The 17110-nt window shown below is 40.9% G+C and overlaps 1 protein-coding gene across 2 annotated transcripts in view; it reads left to right on the top strand.

Annotated features, from left to right (window-relative positions):
* Positions 1-17110, top strand: part of CECR2 (CECR2 histone acetyl-lysine reader) — a 127030-nt gene that overhangs the window by 94505 nt on the left and 15415 nt on the right. For both annotated transcript variants that reach the window (XM_089527743.1, XM_089527742.1), the window contains 9 exons: positions 279-328; positions 893-1062; positions 2020-2097; positions 10450-10606; positions 11777-11906; positions 12152-12189; positions 12294-12385; positions 12555-12681; positions 15954-16375. In XM_089527743.1, coding sequence (XP_089383869.1) covers positions 279-328; positions 893-1062; positions 2020-2097; positions 10450-10606; positions 11777-11906; positions 12152-12189; positions 12294-12385; positions 12555-12681; positions 15954-16375 — 1264 coding nt within the window. The remainder of the gene's footprint in view (positions 1-278; positions 329-892; positions 1063-2019; positions 2098-10449; positions 10607-11776; positions 11907-12151; positions 12190-12293; positions 12386-12554; positions 12682-15953; positions 16376-17110) is intronic.

The raw sequence follows: 17110 nt of genomic DNA, 5'->3' as shown, positions 1-17110 counted from the left end.
TTGGACTTTACAATGGTTCAAGAGTTGGGAAATCAAATGACTAGAGGGTGACTAGGGATCTCCAGACAGATACAGATTTAGCTGGCCAGCTGGCGGAGAACCCTCAGTCCCTCAGTCTAAACAGACAGAGGTGGGGAACCATGCCTGTTTTACTGTATACAAACTGCTGTGATGCTTTAATGGCAATACATTTATTCCAGCTGTAGGCATATTTCTTTGTTTAAATTTGGTTTATATTTTAACAATACCTGATCTTTCCCTTCTATTTATGCTTGTAGGGAGAAAGCAGAAGAAAATTTACTTATGCATGAGTCACAGCTGAGAAATGGTAAGAAGTTGTTATGAACTATAGTTAGGTTTAAGCATGGTTGCACTGGTTAAATGCAGGCTCTGCAGCCACAAGGTTGTGAATTCAGTCCCAGGGCTCCAAGGTTGACTCAGCCTTCCATTGTTCCGTAGGTCAGTAAAATGAGTACCTAGCTTGTTGGGGGCAATTGGCTTACAGATTGAACCACTTAGAGAGTGCTGAGTTCACTGATAAGCGGTATAGAAATGTAATTGCCATTGCTATTGCTATTACTATTAATAAAAAAAGTAGTTTCTCAGAAGAAGATACTGCCTCTATCTTTTGTCCATTTTATTCTGAACAGATGGGGAACAAGAGATTGGGTCTTTGAACTTTTAGCAGTTTGGTTTCATTTGTGTGTAAAGAAATGACAGCTGAGTATAACTGGGTATAAGCTAGGTGGGTGCACTACTGAAGATACTCTCCCCTAATCTCACACTGCTGATGTTCTTTCAGTTACTGGATAGAAAATGTCTGCAGGACACAAGGTACCACATGTTTTTACAGTAGAAAATTTACCTATAGTATGTCTTTATTTTATGGCAGGTTCTCGAGGACCAGGTCATGGAACATGGTGGCTTTTGTGTCAGACAGAAGAGGAGTGGAGGCAGGTCACAGAGAGCTTCCGAGAAAGAACATCTTTAAGAGAGAGACAACTCTACAAACTTCTGAGTGAAGACTTTCTTCCAGAGATCTGCAACATGATTGCACAAAAGGTATTGGGGATTTCTTTGAAGCAGCATTCTTGTCACATGGTTCTCTTCAGTGAGCAGGAAGGGAAATGGAAAAAGGGCTTGCTCTGGGATTGTGGTTGAGGTATGTCTAAATATACAGTTTCCAGGAGCATTCTTTGTAGTACAGAAAGGTAATTTTCTTCTTATTAGAGGAGAACTGGTAATCTCCGTAAGTTGTGGCTACTGGCAAAGATATACCTACATATGGAATATTGAATCAAATGCAGAAGGACCTATTAACATTTGTTTTGAGAGTTTTGAGAGTTTTGAGGCATATAGGTTTGAGAGTTTTGTGGTATATAGTATAGCATATAATTCATATTTGAGAGAGAGGGCATGCCTTCCTTTGTAGTGCTTTGAGTGGCATATTTAGGTATACCTTCTCTCTCATTTTAACACAATCTGTTCTATATAGAGGGGGAATGGATAGTTGGGTATATGATCTTGTCTTGTGTCAGAGGATTAGACTAGATGGTTTTTAAAGTGTCAACTGGATTATGTAAGATCTATAGATCCTTGCCCATCTAAGCAGCATTTTGGAGCTTAAGTCTTTTGGAACTTATGTTTTTGTTGTTTTAAAAACAGTAAAGAGGACCTGGGTAAGAAAGTTAACAGATGTTTTGCCTGACGTCTTACTGAGGTGCTGCTTGTTATGGTTTGGTTGTAAACCAGTTATGTTCTTGATTATGTCATTTTAAAACTCAACTAAGCATTACATTTAAACATTGACATAATGAGACCTTTTATTTGTGCAGTTTCTTTGTTCCTATCACAAGAAATATACTTCTTGACTCAGGGAGGATAAGTGAGAAATGAATTACAAAACCATTTGTTCAATGAAAAATATTGTAGAAATTATTATTAGTAATACTGATTACTTCTAATACAAAGGCTTCTGGAACTGTGCTGATGCACATGGCTTCTCTCCCCACTTTCAAGGAGAAGCGTCTGCAGCGAATGGAATATTCTCCCAGATGGATGTCTGATCATCAGCATATTAGACCAGTTCGACAAGAGGTAAGAAGCGGCCTGAAAATGGGAGGCCTGACATGTATTTAGTTTATGCAGTTTCTAATCCATTTCATATAAAAAGGTCCCAGTCTGTGATACTCACAAAAATAAAACATTACACACAGAAGTATATGTTGAAACAATGGATTTGAAAATACCAAAACAGAGGGTACTATAAATAGTAACAAACAATGTATATAACAAAAGTACAGCGTGCCCGCCTTCTATGCAGGCACGCCTTACATGGCTTCCAGCATACGCTGGAAGCTGTGCCGGAAAAAGCCCTTGCGCGCCCCAGAAGAAGTAATGGGGTGCATGCCCATACCACGTGCACGAGCCCCATTACCTCTAATGGGGCTCCAGCATACATGATATTTCCTTTATGTTGGGGGTGGGTGGGTGGGTAGGGCAGAACGGATCCCTCGCATAAGGGAAGGGCCTACTGTATACAAAGCCAATATATACCAAGAATACAAAATAAACCATTTTAATAATGGCAAGCACAATACCAAAATAATAAATAATACAAACTATATTGAATCAAATAACACAAATATAATACAGCAGAAAGGGAGGCTAAGAACAGAGTGAGTGAAAGAGGGAGAGAGAGAATCACAATTAAAGCTAGCCTTATGAAGGCTCAAAAGTTTATTAGAACTATACATACACAGCTGAAGATCATCTGTATTCTCAGTAGCTCACCATTAACCCTATAATGGTCATTATGACCATTAACCCTATAATGACTGAAATATAGATCTTGTTACTATTCCAACCGTGTAAGTGTTACATTACAGTAAAATAGAACTATATTCAACAGATAAACAAAAGCTGTAAATTAAGATCAACAAGCAGGGAACAGAGGAGTAAACCACAGAGCTACAACAGTATTCAAAAGTACAGCTTAATTAAAAAACCCAAGAAAGGTAAAAGGGGGTTTGCTCAGCACTCAAAAGACATTGGTTAGAAACCTGGCATAACTTCCAGTTAACCTAGCATATATAATTTGGCATTCTTTTAGAGGGAGGTATCCAGTACCTCTTTGTACAAATGCCACTTGCCTCAGGTGTGCAAGAACACCTAGATGGCTATCAGGCACAGCTCTGTCCACTGGCTGCAGTTGAGCATCCAGGAAAAAAAAGAGTAGCCTTACTTTTGGGGTGAAAAACTAAGGAGCTGGTTTGGCTCCATTCCATAACAAGGGTTGCTCTGGAGTGTTTGTTTCACTGCCCTGGCCAATTCTCATTCCAGAGGTGACAGGAAAATCCCCAAGAGCCATCAGGAATCTATCCAGATCCACCAGCCTCCTGGGGTGGACCATCCTAATCGGTCTTCTACCCCTGCAAAAGTTCTGCATCCCAGTAATTATATCTCTATGACAATGTAACTGCAGAAAGTTCCTTCACAGCAAAGTCACTAACACCCCACCCAGCACAAAAAACAAGATCCAAAGTGTGCCCAACAACATGAGCAGAACCAGATAGCACTTGGGACAGACCCATGGTTGTGATGGAGGCCATAAAGTCTTGAGCCTTTCCTGGCAGGGCAGTCTCAGCATGGAAGTTGGTTGACCACAGAGTTGTGCTGGAGGACCTAGAGATTCCTAGAGAGGTATCCTCTCAGGTAAAAACAGTGTTTTTGTTATTTGCGGTTTTCCCATATTCACGGGGGTCTTGTTCCCCTAACCCTAGCAAATATGGAGGGACAACTGTAGTTTGTGATTGTACAGTTCAGTTTGATTTTGCAGTAACAATGACTATTGAAAATATTACTTGAAGTCATTGAAGGTTTTTCAGTAGAAATAAAGTTCCCAAAATGCCTTCATTTAATCTAGATATAGGTTGAAAATATTTGGCACAATATCTACCTCCTGAATTGCTGTGTGGTAGTCATCACAACAGTGAACATCCAAACTTCAAACTAATCCAGAAAAAAAGTCTCTGTGAAAGAATTTCAGAGCATTGAATGGTAGATTATCATTTTCTTCACATCTATAAAGTAAGATGGTACACAGTAGCAGTGCCTGCAGTGTATCACTACAAGTCTGGGCCTTCCTGTATATGAATTTAATGCCAAGTCATTTGTGAAGTTATTTCTGCCTACTAAAACTGCTGTTGTATATTTAAAAAAAATAGTCAGTTGCCTTTCTTGTTCTGTCCATATGGAAAGGAATAAAAATGGTTCACTGAGACAGGATGTTTATTTATTTATTTCATACCCTTGTATCCCCATGGATCGAGGTGGGGCACAACAAGGACAAATAAAATGTACACATATTAAAAGAATCCACATCTAAATTTCATCATTTAAAATTCACAATTTAAAAATAGAGCCAGTAGGTGGTGGTAATCTAGTTCAGTTAATCACAGTAAAATAGAAAGAAGAAAAAAATGTGACCCTATGTCTGTCTTCTAAGAACCACTCTTATTTATGCAGAGAAACCTCAACATAATAGTGTATGCTGTTGTATTATTTCCATTCTTTGGTGGAAATTCAACCAAAAATATCAGTGAAATGAAGTTGCACATAATTCTATGCAGGCTAAAGAACTGCAAATTCCAATTCAGGGAGACAGATGGGTGCTAATCGGTAGCAGGCTTGCTGTAGGCCCCATGGCACTTATCATGGATTAATAGCTGCCTGTAGGCCAGCACATGTCAGGGCTCCTGTAAACTCTAGTCCCTCTTTTCAGCTTTTGACTTGATCGGCAGGAATGTGTGCAGGAGAGAAGGCAGCAGTTACTGATGGATGTACCTGAGAAGTAGAATGCCAACCACTTTTTGTCCTTGCAGTTGCACATATGCTTCTCTTTAAGTTGGAAGGATTGCTAGGACCTGATGCAGGGAAGGTGGGAAGCCTGTAATGGTAATGCAAAAACAATGTTGTTTTTGAGCATGTATCATATCTATGGAAAGGCCTCTTCCTTCCTAGTTCCAAGATACTGGTGCAGTTAAATCTTTGATGTGACTGTTCTGTAGGCTTCTAACCCTTCAGGGTATTTCTCAAACAGGTGGTTCAGATTAGCTCCTCATTAAAAACCATCTGAGCATCACCTTCATTAAGGAGAAGCTGCGGAAATCTTAGCAGGGTTAACACAGGGGAAGAGAGGAAGGAACAGGCTGTGCAGTGTCTGAGGAAAAGCCAAGGCAGATGGCTTTGCACATCTTGAAGTCTTAGAGCATGTGTTATTTTGGGGGCTGAGGGGGCTACAAGAGAAGTCAGTAAAGGCAGAGATCAAAAGTCCATACAGACTTCTGTTCTGCTGCATAGCCCCCATAGCCCTCAACTGCAAGCATGTGCATGGAGCTTCAGTAAAGCTGCAAGTGTGCAAACCCAAGAACATTTCCTCCCACATCCTGTCACACTCTTCTCATCTCACATCTATCACAAGGTTCTCCACACAGTTCTCCTCGTGGAAATGCTTCTGTTGCATTTTGTCAGCATTCAGAAGAGCAGGATTTTGTTTTCCTGGGAAAAGCATTCCTGATTTGAACCTGTTCCTGAATATTTGTTGGCTTAAACCAAGGAAACTTTAAAATGGCTGGACTTAAGTTAACACTAAAAATTTAGTAGACACCTCTGAAAACACCATGGTGTCTCTGAGATTTTGCAGAAAAATATGAGCAAAGACAGGTCCATACTCTGAAGTGTTTATAAAATGAATTTTATCAGAGGATTAGATAACAAAAGGCAAAAAGATAATGGATTAATCTTTGAAATGCAATTACATGTATGTAAGCTTTGTTGCATTTGGGACTGAGGACCTAATAGGGCAAAGGAAAAGCTACACATCTTACATTATTTCTCCTCCCTCCATAACTGTCATCCTCCAGCCTATAAGGGAGTTGACCAGGCAGGCCCAGCTCCACTAGGGCTAGCCTGGAAGAAGAGACTCCTCCCTCCATAACTGCCATCTTCCGGCCTATGAGGGAGTTGACCAGGCAGCCCCAGCTCCATCAGAGCTAGCCTGGAAGAAGAGACTCCTCCCCCCATAACTGCCATCTTCCGGCCTATGAGGCAGTTGACCAGGCAGGCCCAGCTCCACCAGGGCTAGCATGAAAAAGAAGAGCCCTCCCTCCAGTCCATCTGCCTTGGTCCAGGCCTCAGAGGGAGAGAAGAATGCTGGACCTGATCCCCTCCCTCTCTCACCATTCCCTTCTCCTTTTGTGTTGTGTCTTTTTAGATTGTAAGCCTGAGGGCAGGGAACCGTCTATTATCCCCTCTGTTGTAAGCCACCCGGATTCCCAGTGATTGTGCTGCATATAAATAAATCCTATTATTATTATTATTATTATTATTATTATTATTATTATTATTATTTTGTCCTCTGTTTCTTAACAAAGATGGACCTAAATGTTCACCAGAAAATGCGCATGAGGGAAGGAGCAATAGAGGAAGAGAGGATAGTGAGTGTCTAGGGATGACAGAAGGTTGGGGTTTGCGTGTGTGGCAATGGCTGCTTTTGGTCTACACACAGGGTGGTGGAGTGGAAGAGATAAAATAGCGCTTGAGCTTTATACTAAAGTGCATTTATATAAGGGACTTGAGCAGACACAGTTTTTGATATCCACAAAGAGTCCTCACACCAATCCCCCAACAAATAAGGAGGGTTCAGTGTACATGGAACAGCTCCAAGCAGCACTGCCCAAGAAGGCACATTCATCCCTCGTTTGGCCAGGAGAGGGGCTTGAGAAGTGAAGAGGAGCTATTATTGTATATACCTGACTGTACATTGACTTCGTGTATATGTCACAGCCAGCTTTTGGGGCCAAAATTGTGGATTTTTATATGACCCGTGGACAAGTCGAGAGTCAGACTTAAGGAGGCAGCCAGACTGGGAAGAGGCTGCAGGGGTGATCCATCAACTTCCCAGCTGGGCTGTCCACTCCAGAGACAACCCAGTTGGGAAGAGGCTGCAGAGGTGATCCATTGCCTTCGCTGTGTCTCCCAGTTGGGCTGTTGCCTCCAGAGGCAACTCAGTTTGGAAGAGGCTGTGGGGGCAATCCATTGCCTTCCCTATGTCTTCCCAGCTGGGCTGTCCTCTCCGGAGACAGCCTGGCTGGGAAGAGACTTGGGGGAGGAAGGCTTGCCCTTCTTCCTTCCTCCTCACCCATATTGATCCATGTATAAGTCGATCCAAGTTTTTTAAGGTCAATTTTTGATCTAAATGTTTTGCCTTATACACAATTATATATTGTAACTACAATTTTTAACTTGGCCAGCAAAGATATTTTCTGATCTGAGATCAATGATATCTTATGTTGTGAAGGAATTTTCATTCTAGGGTGGGAAACTGGCACCAATTCTGTGCCTGGAGAAAACTAGAAAAAGTAATACATACAAATGTATCTTTACCCTAGTATTAAAGACATAGGCCCGTTACAGACCGCCGCCGGTTGCAGCACAGAGGAGCCGCAGCAGCCAAACCGCGCAACTCCTCCGCGCTGCAAAAAAGGAGTGCAGAAATCGCACTCCTTCCGGCAACCCGGAAGAGCCGCCGCAAGTGCCAAAGTGTGCACTTGCGACGGCTCTTCCGGGTTTAGACGTCCGGACGCTGCGCATCCGTTACGTCAAGATGGCCGCGCCCGTCTGTATAGGGCGCCGCCATCTTGCCGTACGGAATACGCGCGAGGGGCAAGGCGCGTCCGGAAGCGCCGCACCTCGCGCGTATTCCTGGCATAACGATGGTACCGCTTAGGCCCGTCTGTAAGGCGCCATAGAGTACATTTTTATATAGATTGTCTTTTTTGTATATATGTCAGATAACTCTAAATCAGTGGTTCCCAAACTTTGGTCCTCCAGATGTTTTGGACTTCAGCTCCCAGAATTCCTAACTGTTGGTTAAGCTGACTGGGGTTTCTGGGACTTGAAGTCTAAAACACCTGGAGGACCAAAGTTTGGGAATCACTGCTCTAAATGATAGGTTTGCCTTAGGGTTGCCACAGGTCAGAAACAGCTTGAAGGCACACAACATATGCACACAACTCCAAACAATCCAGTTACAGATCATATTGTACATGCACTGTATAGACAAGACAAAGAATGTTCCTCTGCATCTCTTGCTGAAAGGATCAAGTGGCAGGACCTCTGCCAGTTAGACTGATAGCCAATAGTCAGGTTGGAGCCACTGATTCTCAACCCATGGGACAGGCACCACAAGTGGAATACAAGGGGAAACCCAGGTGTTCTAGTCATAGGATGCTTTAGCAAATAGTTATTACAGTTTCCCACTAGTAATTAAATTCTTACTTTTGTTTGTTTGTGTTTCCTTACACCTATCAAGATAACAGCCAGTTTTTATGTCCTTAGAATATACCATAAAGCAGAAATATAATAACAGCAGCTGTAAATGTATAGGTGCTATTCTTGGGGGGATATGGCATTTTTCTTTCTCTCAGTAGCACTAAGGTTCTTCACTAGAGTGGTGCGATTTAAGATAAGAAAGGTTGAGAAACACTTCGTTGGACAGTTCTGGGTAGATGAAACAATAGTTTGATTCATCAGAATCCAGATTCATGTTCCTAAGCATTTGCCCGCTAGATTTATTGAGTAATGTGTCTTTAACACAATTGCAGTAGGCATGGTGTGACTTCACAGGACCATGTAGTTCCTTGTCACTCTCAACTATTGGCAAGAAGAAGAAAAAGAGATAGAATAGAAGTAGTAATATATTGAATATATTTACAGGTCGCTGAATTAGACTCTTTTTCATGTGAAATTTAGATTAGGGGCTAATTAAAGAGAATGTACACTAAAAACTGAGGCTTTGGCACTATGTATTCTGTGAGAATTAATGATCAAATGGAACCTCTTTACTGCCCTTCAGCTCTCTCCCAGTCATTAATCCAGAGAAAAAAACTGCATCTTTGTCTTTATTGCCTCATTTTTTTCACCTGCCAACAAATGGGACCTGAGGGTGCATTGACAAACTGTTGACAAGGCAGGCTAGCTTCCACCACAGATACTCTAAGTGCTTCTGCATTTGTGTTGCAGAAATGCTTTTTAGTCATTTCCTTCAGTAATGCTCCCTTGGAGAATTGTCTGACATCACTTCAAACCCTTGCCACCAGCAACTGCTGTGAATCTACCCCAGACCCATTCTGCTCTTCAAAAACAGAGTACTGCATTTAGATAAGGGTTTTAAACTATCACAAGGTTGGGACTGCTTTACAACATGCCAGTTCCGGAGTGAAATGTGGGAACAGGATGGAGACCTGGATTCAAACACCTGCTCCTCACACCAGAATGCAAGATGTCCTTTGAGTGTAACCCTTCCCACTAGAGTGAACTTGTGTATTTGAACTAGTGTTGCAGCAGTATCCAAATAATCCACAGCAACACGTCCCAAGAGAATAATTTACAGAGAATCAGAACAATTAGAGAGTGATGAGAGCTTTTACATTATTTAGTTCTTCATTTGTCTGACCATGCATGGGATTGTTTCTGTGCAAATTATGTACATGCTATAGTATCTGAACAGTTACAGTTGCATAAGAAAATATAAAATTACCCAAATTATAAAACGTAAACATTAATTCCTTCCTAAGGAATTATTTCCCAAAACTACTTCTGCTTAAAGGTTCTATATTGATACCAGGTGCTATATCTATGGCTCCATACAGACAGCCCAAAATAAAGCTGCTTTGGGTCACTTCGGAGGTATGCTGTTTAAATGATGAATGCGTACTAAGAATCCATAAGTTACAACAAAGCTGCACTCCAGTCCTTAGGACTGGATCGTGGCTTTGGCGTGGCTTCCAGACTCTTAGTACGCATGCATCATTTAAACAGAATACCTCCAAAGTGACCCGAAGCAGCTTTATTTTGGCTTGTCTGTATGGGGCCTATATTTCAGGGGAAGGAACTAGTAAAATCATCTTGAGAGTATTCCTTGCCTAAGAAAACCCTAAAAAAATTCATGTAGTCACCATAAGTTGAAGGCACACACACAGTGCATAATGCATTTTACTCAACTTTAAAGAGGAACAAGGAGATCAGAACATATCGAACCAGTTGTGTAATACACACTGACTAGTTGTTAAATTTCTGACGCTTTGGAAGCTATTAACAGTCATGATCATTATGTTGTACTGAAGAGAGCTGGATCATGATTCTGGCTACAGTGGGAATGAGCTGAGTTAAAAAAAAACAATTTAAAAACAAAATATGGTACTTCACTGAGTTGTCATAGTTAAATTCCCTGGAAGCTTACTGGGTGACCTTGGACAAATCACTGTCTACCAGTTGCACTTACCCCTTAGGCTTATTGAGAATATAATAGTGGGAGAACTAGGTCCCCTGGTATAAGCATCTTGGAAGAAAAGTAGAACAAGTAAATAGATATGTTCCTTTCTACAGGTAACTCCAATTATGCTTAGCAGAACAGAGAAGCAGAGGCGGAAAGAAGAGGAAGAAGAGCGTCAAATCCTTCTGGCAGTTCAGAAGAGGGAGCAGGAACAAATGTTAAAAGAAGAGAGGAAACGAGAAATGGAAGAGAAAGTGAAAGCAGTAGAAGGCATGTAGATAACCTCTATAAACAAAAGCCATTTGTTATATAGAAAGGCATGAACGAAATTTGAAAATCATTGTTTTGGGTGAGGAGAGATGGATAGGTAACCACTAAGAGTGAGGGAAGAATTCTTCTGTTTTCTTCTGGATAGGAGAATTGCATGTGACTTATTCTGAAATTTGAAGATGAGAGAGTAAAATTAACCATTGTTCCTGATCTGCAATTTCTTTTTATACACATTGTATATTGCTTTATTCAAATATTTGTTCAAATAAGCTGTTCTTGCTTGTTTTACCTTCCACCTATCTGTAAACAATAGCTATATTTGGGCATTAGTCCTATTTTGGTGTTCTGTAATATAGTTAAAGTAAAGTAAAAGTAAATATGCAAGGACAGGCGCACGCTGGTCATATCCACCTGATTCTCAACAGTGTGAAGCATCCTCTGATTGGAGACTGTCCATTTTATTCAGAATTCTGATTTTTCAAAGTTTCCAATTACCTAGAGAATCCCCAAGAATCTCTTCCCCTCAGATTATCTCTCAACATGTGGAAGGGGGGAGGGCTGGTACCTTGCATATCTACTTAATCAAGATTATATAACACCTGAATAGGGCTTCCTACCTGATCAGGAGTGGACATAGTAACTGCTGCCCTCTATATGTGATGTGTGAAGCCTTATGATGTATTCTACTAAATAAGATTAATTACGTTATAGGCCAAGACAAGCAGTAGCTCTCATACGGGACGCCATATATTAATAAGTGAATTGTTAGTAGCGAAACTTCAGAAATGGAAGTTTCAGACCAGTCAGACCTTGGTATCCATGGAGATCCATTTCAGACCCCGTCCCCTGTGCAGATACAAAGAAACCCACAGGACCTCAAGTCCCATTGTCTCTAATGGAGTGGGCCGAGTGCACACGCCACCAATGGGGACAATGGGGCTTGCCATCTGCAGGTGCTTAAATCTGTGGATGCCAATCCTGTGGATGGTGAGGCCCCACTGTACAATAGCAACAGAAATCGAATTGGCATGACTATGCTTCTTTTGAAAAAATGATTGCACAGCCACATCCAGGAATACAAATCACTCCTGAATTTGTAGTTGAGTGACACTTTTGGCTTTCATGAGATGGAGTTCCTTAGGAGTGTAACAATTTCCACCCTATTTGCAGAACGAGCAAAAAGAAGGAAGCTCAGAGAAGAGCGGGCATGGTTGCTGGCCCAGGGAAAAGAGCTTCCCCCTGAACTTTCTCACTTGGATCCTAGCTCACCTGCTAGGGAGGAGAGGAAGACCAAAGACCTGTAAGTATAGTGCACTGAACTGTAGTGCCTATGCACACATACTGTAAAGCAATTGGTTGCACTTTTGATGGTGGAAACAGGATGGAAGGCCCCAGAAAATGAAACTATGTGGAAGATGAATTAGGAGAATGGAGGGATGCCATTATTTGGAAAGGACTGTACCTTTGTTGAATATTCAGCATTAAGAAATTTATACCAAAGTTTGAGTAAAAATATGTATTCATTTTTGTATTTTCACTTTGCAGCTTTGAATTGGATGATGAGTTCACTGCCATGTACAAAGGTCAGTCACTGTTCCAGGCCTTAACTTTCTAAGTGTGTTGGGTTTGAAAGTATTGACATCCCTTACGAATGTGTAACAGTTTGTTATATGTTTGCTACTGACAGTTCTGGATGTGGTGAAAGCCCACAAGGATTCCTGGCCATTCCTGGAGCCTGTTGATGAATCTTATGCCCCAAATTATTACCAGATCATTAAGGTAAATATCCATATAATGTGTTATCAGTGACTTTGTTATTATTTTCTGTTGACTGGGTTGAAGATAATGATATGGAATATGATTCATTGGTCAAAGGGAATGACGGGGACTGTGTAAGGATGAACATAACTGACGGCTACTTGGCTTGAAACATTGTGGTATTTTACAGGCTCCTATGGATATCTCTAGTATGGAAAAGAAGCTAAATGGTGGCCAGTACTACACTAAGGAAGAATTTATGGGTGACATGAAGACCATGTTCAGGAACTGCCTTAAATACAATGGTGAAAACAGTGGTAAGAACTTGAACATGAATTCCAGCTATTGGATTACAATCATAGAAATCTCATAGATGGCCTGGATGAGAAATATAAGAAAAGAGGCTGATGATTCTTAATTCACAACAAACAGTTAAGAATTAAGGGAAGTGTATTTGCATAGCTCAGTCTGTTTCCTAAATAATTAGGAGGGGAGAACCCTAAAAACTAATGTGTGGCATGGGTTAGAAGGCAGAAAGTGAAGAAGCTGTTGGGACTGGAAGATGTGGAGAAAAGTCTAAATCCAGTTGCTGGTCTAGTACCATGTAAGCAGTCGGACTTACTAAAGCATTAAGCAGTTGAGTCAACTTGTCTGCTCTAGTCAGGGCTACCCGTTAGATTTAGGCCTGTGTTATGTCCTGAGACCAAAACTGTTGGCCATTAGGAGCCCTATTTTTTCATAATTTTTTATAATTTTTCAACATCATGCAAAAGTTGTGATGCTATTTTGTGCTTCTGTTAGGCAAGAAATGAAACTTTCTGGCACATTCTTAGAATCATAGCTTTCCTTTGTAATACTGTGGTTCACACATTGTGAAATTGTGTGTGAAGTCTAGTTCATGAAATACAGTTCATGGTCTCCATGCCTCACACAAATGGGTTTTTGCACCTGTACAGAGACCCCTTCGGAATGTTTTAAAGCAGAGGAGCTTGTCAGGAATCCCTCTTGCCAAACTACTGTACTTCACTTTCTTTCTGTCCATTGAATGAGTCACTTCTCTCAAAGTGATCTAGTGTTCAGTAGCTTATCTTTCTCTTTTACTTTCTTATATTTATCCTTCTCTTCCTTCATCTTTGATCTTTTTCTTCATTCTACTGCTATCTAAAGAGGGAGGAACCCTTTCCCTCTGCTTCACATTTTCTTCTGTTCCCACCATCTTCCCCTATTCCCTCTTACAGTCTCTATCTCTTTGTTCAAGCTTTGTTCCTCTTGTGGGAGAAAAGTCAAACTTTGGCATCCATATGAAATGTCATTAGTGCTTAGGTGAAGGGCATATTGTCCAGTAGTGCTCTATTTGCTTTGGCTTCACTGCACAAATTTTGAAAAATTAGGCTTCTCAAATCATACTGTTGGGAAAAATCCCTTCAGCTGTTGAAGTAAGCAGCTCCCAGCAAGACACTTTTCATCACTTCAACAACCATTGCAAAACTGTGGAAAAAGTCAAAACCATCTTTAGTACTGATAGCGTCGGGATGAAGCCAACTATCTTAAGTACCAACAACTGCTTCCAGCTCTCAGCCAACCTTATTTGACTCTACCAAAGATAAGCCCCCAGTCTATCCCTGTTTCAGTAGTCGGAGATTAAGTACCTGCAGCACCATCCACTCATTGCTCCCACAAAAAAATCAGGGCAAGTTGCTGGGGAATCAGGACTGACATTCTCCTCCATACACTGCTCTGTCTCGAAATTGGAGCATAATAAACAACACACTTTGGAGGATCTTGTGTTGGCTGATCATGAGCCTAAAGGGGAGAGGAAGAAGAAGGCAAAACATATTGACAAGACAGCCCTAACATCTTCATTCTTGGTTTGTACAGTCATTGCAACTTCTATATCACCTACCCCAATGCAGTCCAACTCTGTGTCAGTACTGATTGTGAAAAATGTCCAATCCAAGACTTTTGAGGAGCAATATGTGCTTTCTCCTCCACATTATGCTATGCAACTGGCTGTTACTCCTCCATTGAGCCATTCGTCGAAGCTTCTTCCACCATCTACAAGACAGAGGTCTCCATTCTACAGGAAACAATTATACGCCTTGTCTTGTCTATCCTATTGAGAATACAGAAATAGAAAAGATTTGCCATCCACTTTGGTATCATACATGGACAGGTATCAGTGGGAACATCTCTGGAGGAAGGCGCTGAGATCATACCATTTCTATTCACCATCTTATAGAGACTGGCAGTGCCCAATATCCAGGCAATGTCCTCCCACTTCCCACCAAGAATAGCTGCCACCTTTCTAGACCTCCAACTTCTCGGCCCGCAGTAACTGCTCTGACATTAATTGCTCTCATTATTTCTACCATCTATACACAACTGATTTTGTCCATAGTACTTTGCTTACTAGTACTGCCCACAGTATCAGATCCATTGACTGAGTCTGTAGCAGCAATTACTCAAAGTTAGTGGTAACTTTGTTATTATACCAGAGCAGTGGGACAAGTGGAGACCCATAAGTTTGGTGGTAATGGTTGGGCAAGTAGAGTATTATTTGTTGAATTATCACATGTATGTCATTTTAGCATAGTGCTTCATGTCTTGTACAGTATTCTACATTGCTATTTTAACTCCAGCCCTAGATTGGAACTACAAACTGAGCATGGTCTCATCTTGGCAACTTAGGCTCTTTTTAGTTTTCTTGGAGTACTGCCTGCTTATAGGCAGAGATTAGACTGCAACCCCCCATATCCACACAGGCGATGTTCCCGAACTTACTGTGGATAGGTAAAATTGCAGATAATAGTGAACCCTATATTTCTGGCTAATGTTGGCCATAGAATTGTGCTGGAGGACCTCCAGATACCTAGAGAGAACATTTTTTTTCAGATGTGGGTAAGTGAATTCACGGATCCCGGTCCCACGGATACGGGAGTTATACTTTATATGAATAGCATTGCACACATTGTAAGTTTGAGTTATTGTACAACTATCTTCACACTATGAACATCTCTTTAAGCTACATGCTACAATTTTTTGTGGTGTTATAGTTTGAATAAGTACAGCTTGTAAAACAATACCGAGGGTGCAGGCTGCTGAATGAGTTAGTTGTGCAGATTGGTAGATCTCCCTAATCCAATGGGGTCACCTTCAGGGAAGGTAGATTTTTCTGGAGGAAATCTACATTACATCATTACCTTCATTCGATTCCATTTAAGATAGTATAGCTAGGCCCTTCGAAATTCTGGTATGGATAATTTAGTCAGGTACTTAGAATTCTCTACCAGATATCTCTTGTGTTATAGCTGAGGACTGTGGAACTACCATTTTCTGGATTATGTAGGATAGAACCATGAAACTGATGTCAAACTGCTGTAACAAACCACTGTAACTCTGTAATGTGGCACACTTCTCTTTTCCAGCTTATGCTTATATCCTTCTTTTGTTTTGTTTTTTAAACTAGTTCAAGCACAGAAAAAGTATAGTCTAGATTTCAAGGCTATTTCTATACAGAAGAGATATGTCAATATTCAAAATGATTCTGCCCATGATACCTAGTTTCTTTTATTTGCTTGTCCGAATACAGAATACACTAAAATGGCTTACAACTTAGAAAGATGTTTCCACCGTGCAGTGATGAAGCACTTCCCTGGAGAAGATGGGGACACAGATGATGAGTTCTGGATCAGAGAAGATGGAAAGCGTGAAAAAAAAAGCCGTCGGACTATACGTTCTAGTACAGGAAATGTTTGGACCCGATCAAAGGACTCTGAAGGATCTGGCAAGAAACAACTGCATATGCAAAATGGAGGAAAACTTCCACCTCACAAGGCAAAACACAGAGTATCTTCCACTTCTTCCTCTTCTCCCTTCCTCTTCTCTGCAGAGGATCCAAGTAGCAGCTCAAGTCAGCCCTCTGGAGAGGTAGCCTCTTCCAATGGCCGAGAATACTTGCACTCACACCACTATGGTGGAATGCCCAGTCGTGTATCCCATCCTGGTCAGGTGGTGAGTACCAGCCCAGTGGTATGAGAGAAAAATATGTCCTTTGGGAAAGGGTGTAAAGGAGTGGCCAGGAGATAGGAGAAAGTAACAATAAGCTAATTCACTCTTCCATTTCCTTAACTTACTTTCCCTCTTACTTAATTTTTCATGCAGTTTATATCAGACTTTAAAAAATACAGGTGATGGGATGGTGAAGGAAAGGTTATATGGAAATTACAAGAAAAGTGTAAAGATTGTTTACATCTTTAACTGCAAAGAAAAACTAAGAATATGAGCTACTGAATATCTGACCATAGAAAGGGCAAAAAAAATCTTGTGCATCTTTTTTTAGCTCATTTTGAAGGCTACAGTGTGCTTTTCAAAGGCTTCAATATGTCAGAAAAGATGTGTTGTAGAGTAAAGATCCACTTTACTCCCAAACTGAATGAGCAAATAAGATTGTATACTCCTCCCCTCATACTCCTCTCCTCATTCCTATTTGGTGCCTAGTCTCTATACAGTAAGAATGGAGAAAAAATGTTCATCCATCTTCAAATGTGATAATTATTCATACTTCAAATGTGATATTTGTGGCCAGAATTCTGCTGATAGTCTCAATTCACTAAGTGGAATTTAAATAAGTGTTGACTCACAATTCAGTAATTGATTCAATTGATTTATTCTATAGTTTTTTGTGGGGTTTTTGGGCTATATGGCCATATTTTAGAAGAGTTTGTTCCTGACGTTTCACCAGCATCT

Source organism: Sceloporus occidentalis, unplaced genomic scaffold (assembly GCF_023333645.1).
Source record: "Sceloporus occidentalis isolate IW3139 unplaced genomic scaffold, rSceOcc1.0.p SCAF_5, whole genome shotgun sequence".
NCBI lineage: Eukaryota > Metazoa > Chordata > Lepidosauria > Squamata > Phrynosomatidae > Sceloporus > Sceloporus occidentalis.
The sequence above is the reverse complement of the archived record's forward strand: the minus strand, read 5'-3'. Positions and strand labels throughout refer to the sequence as shown.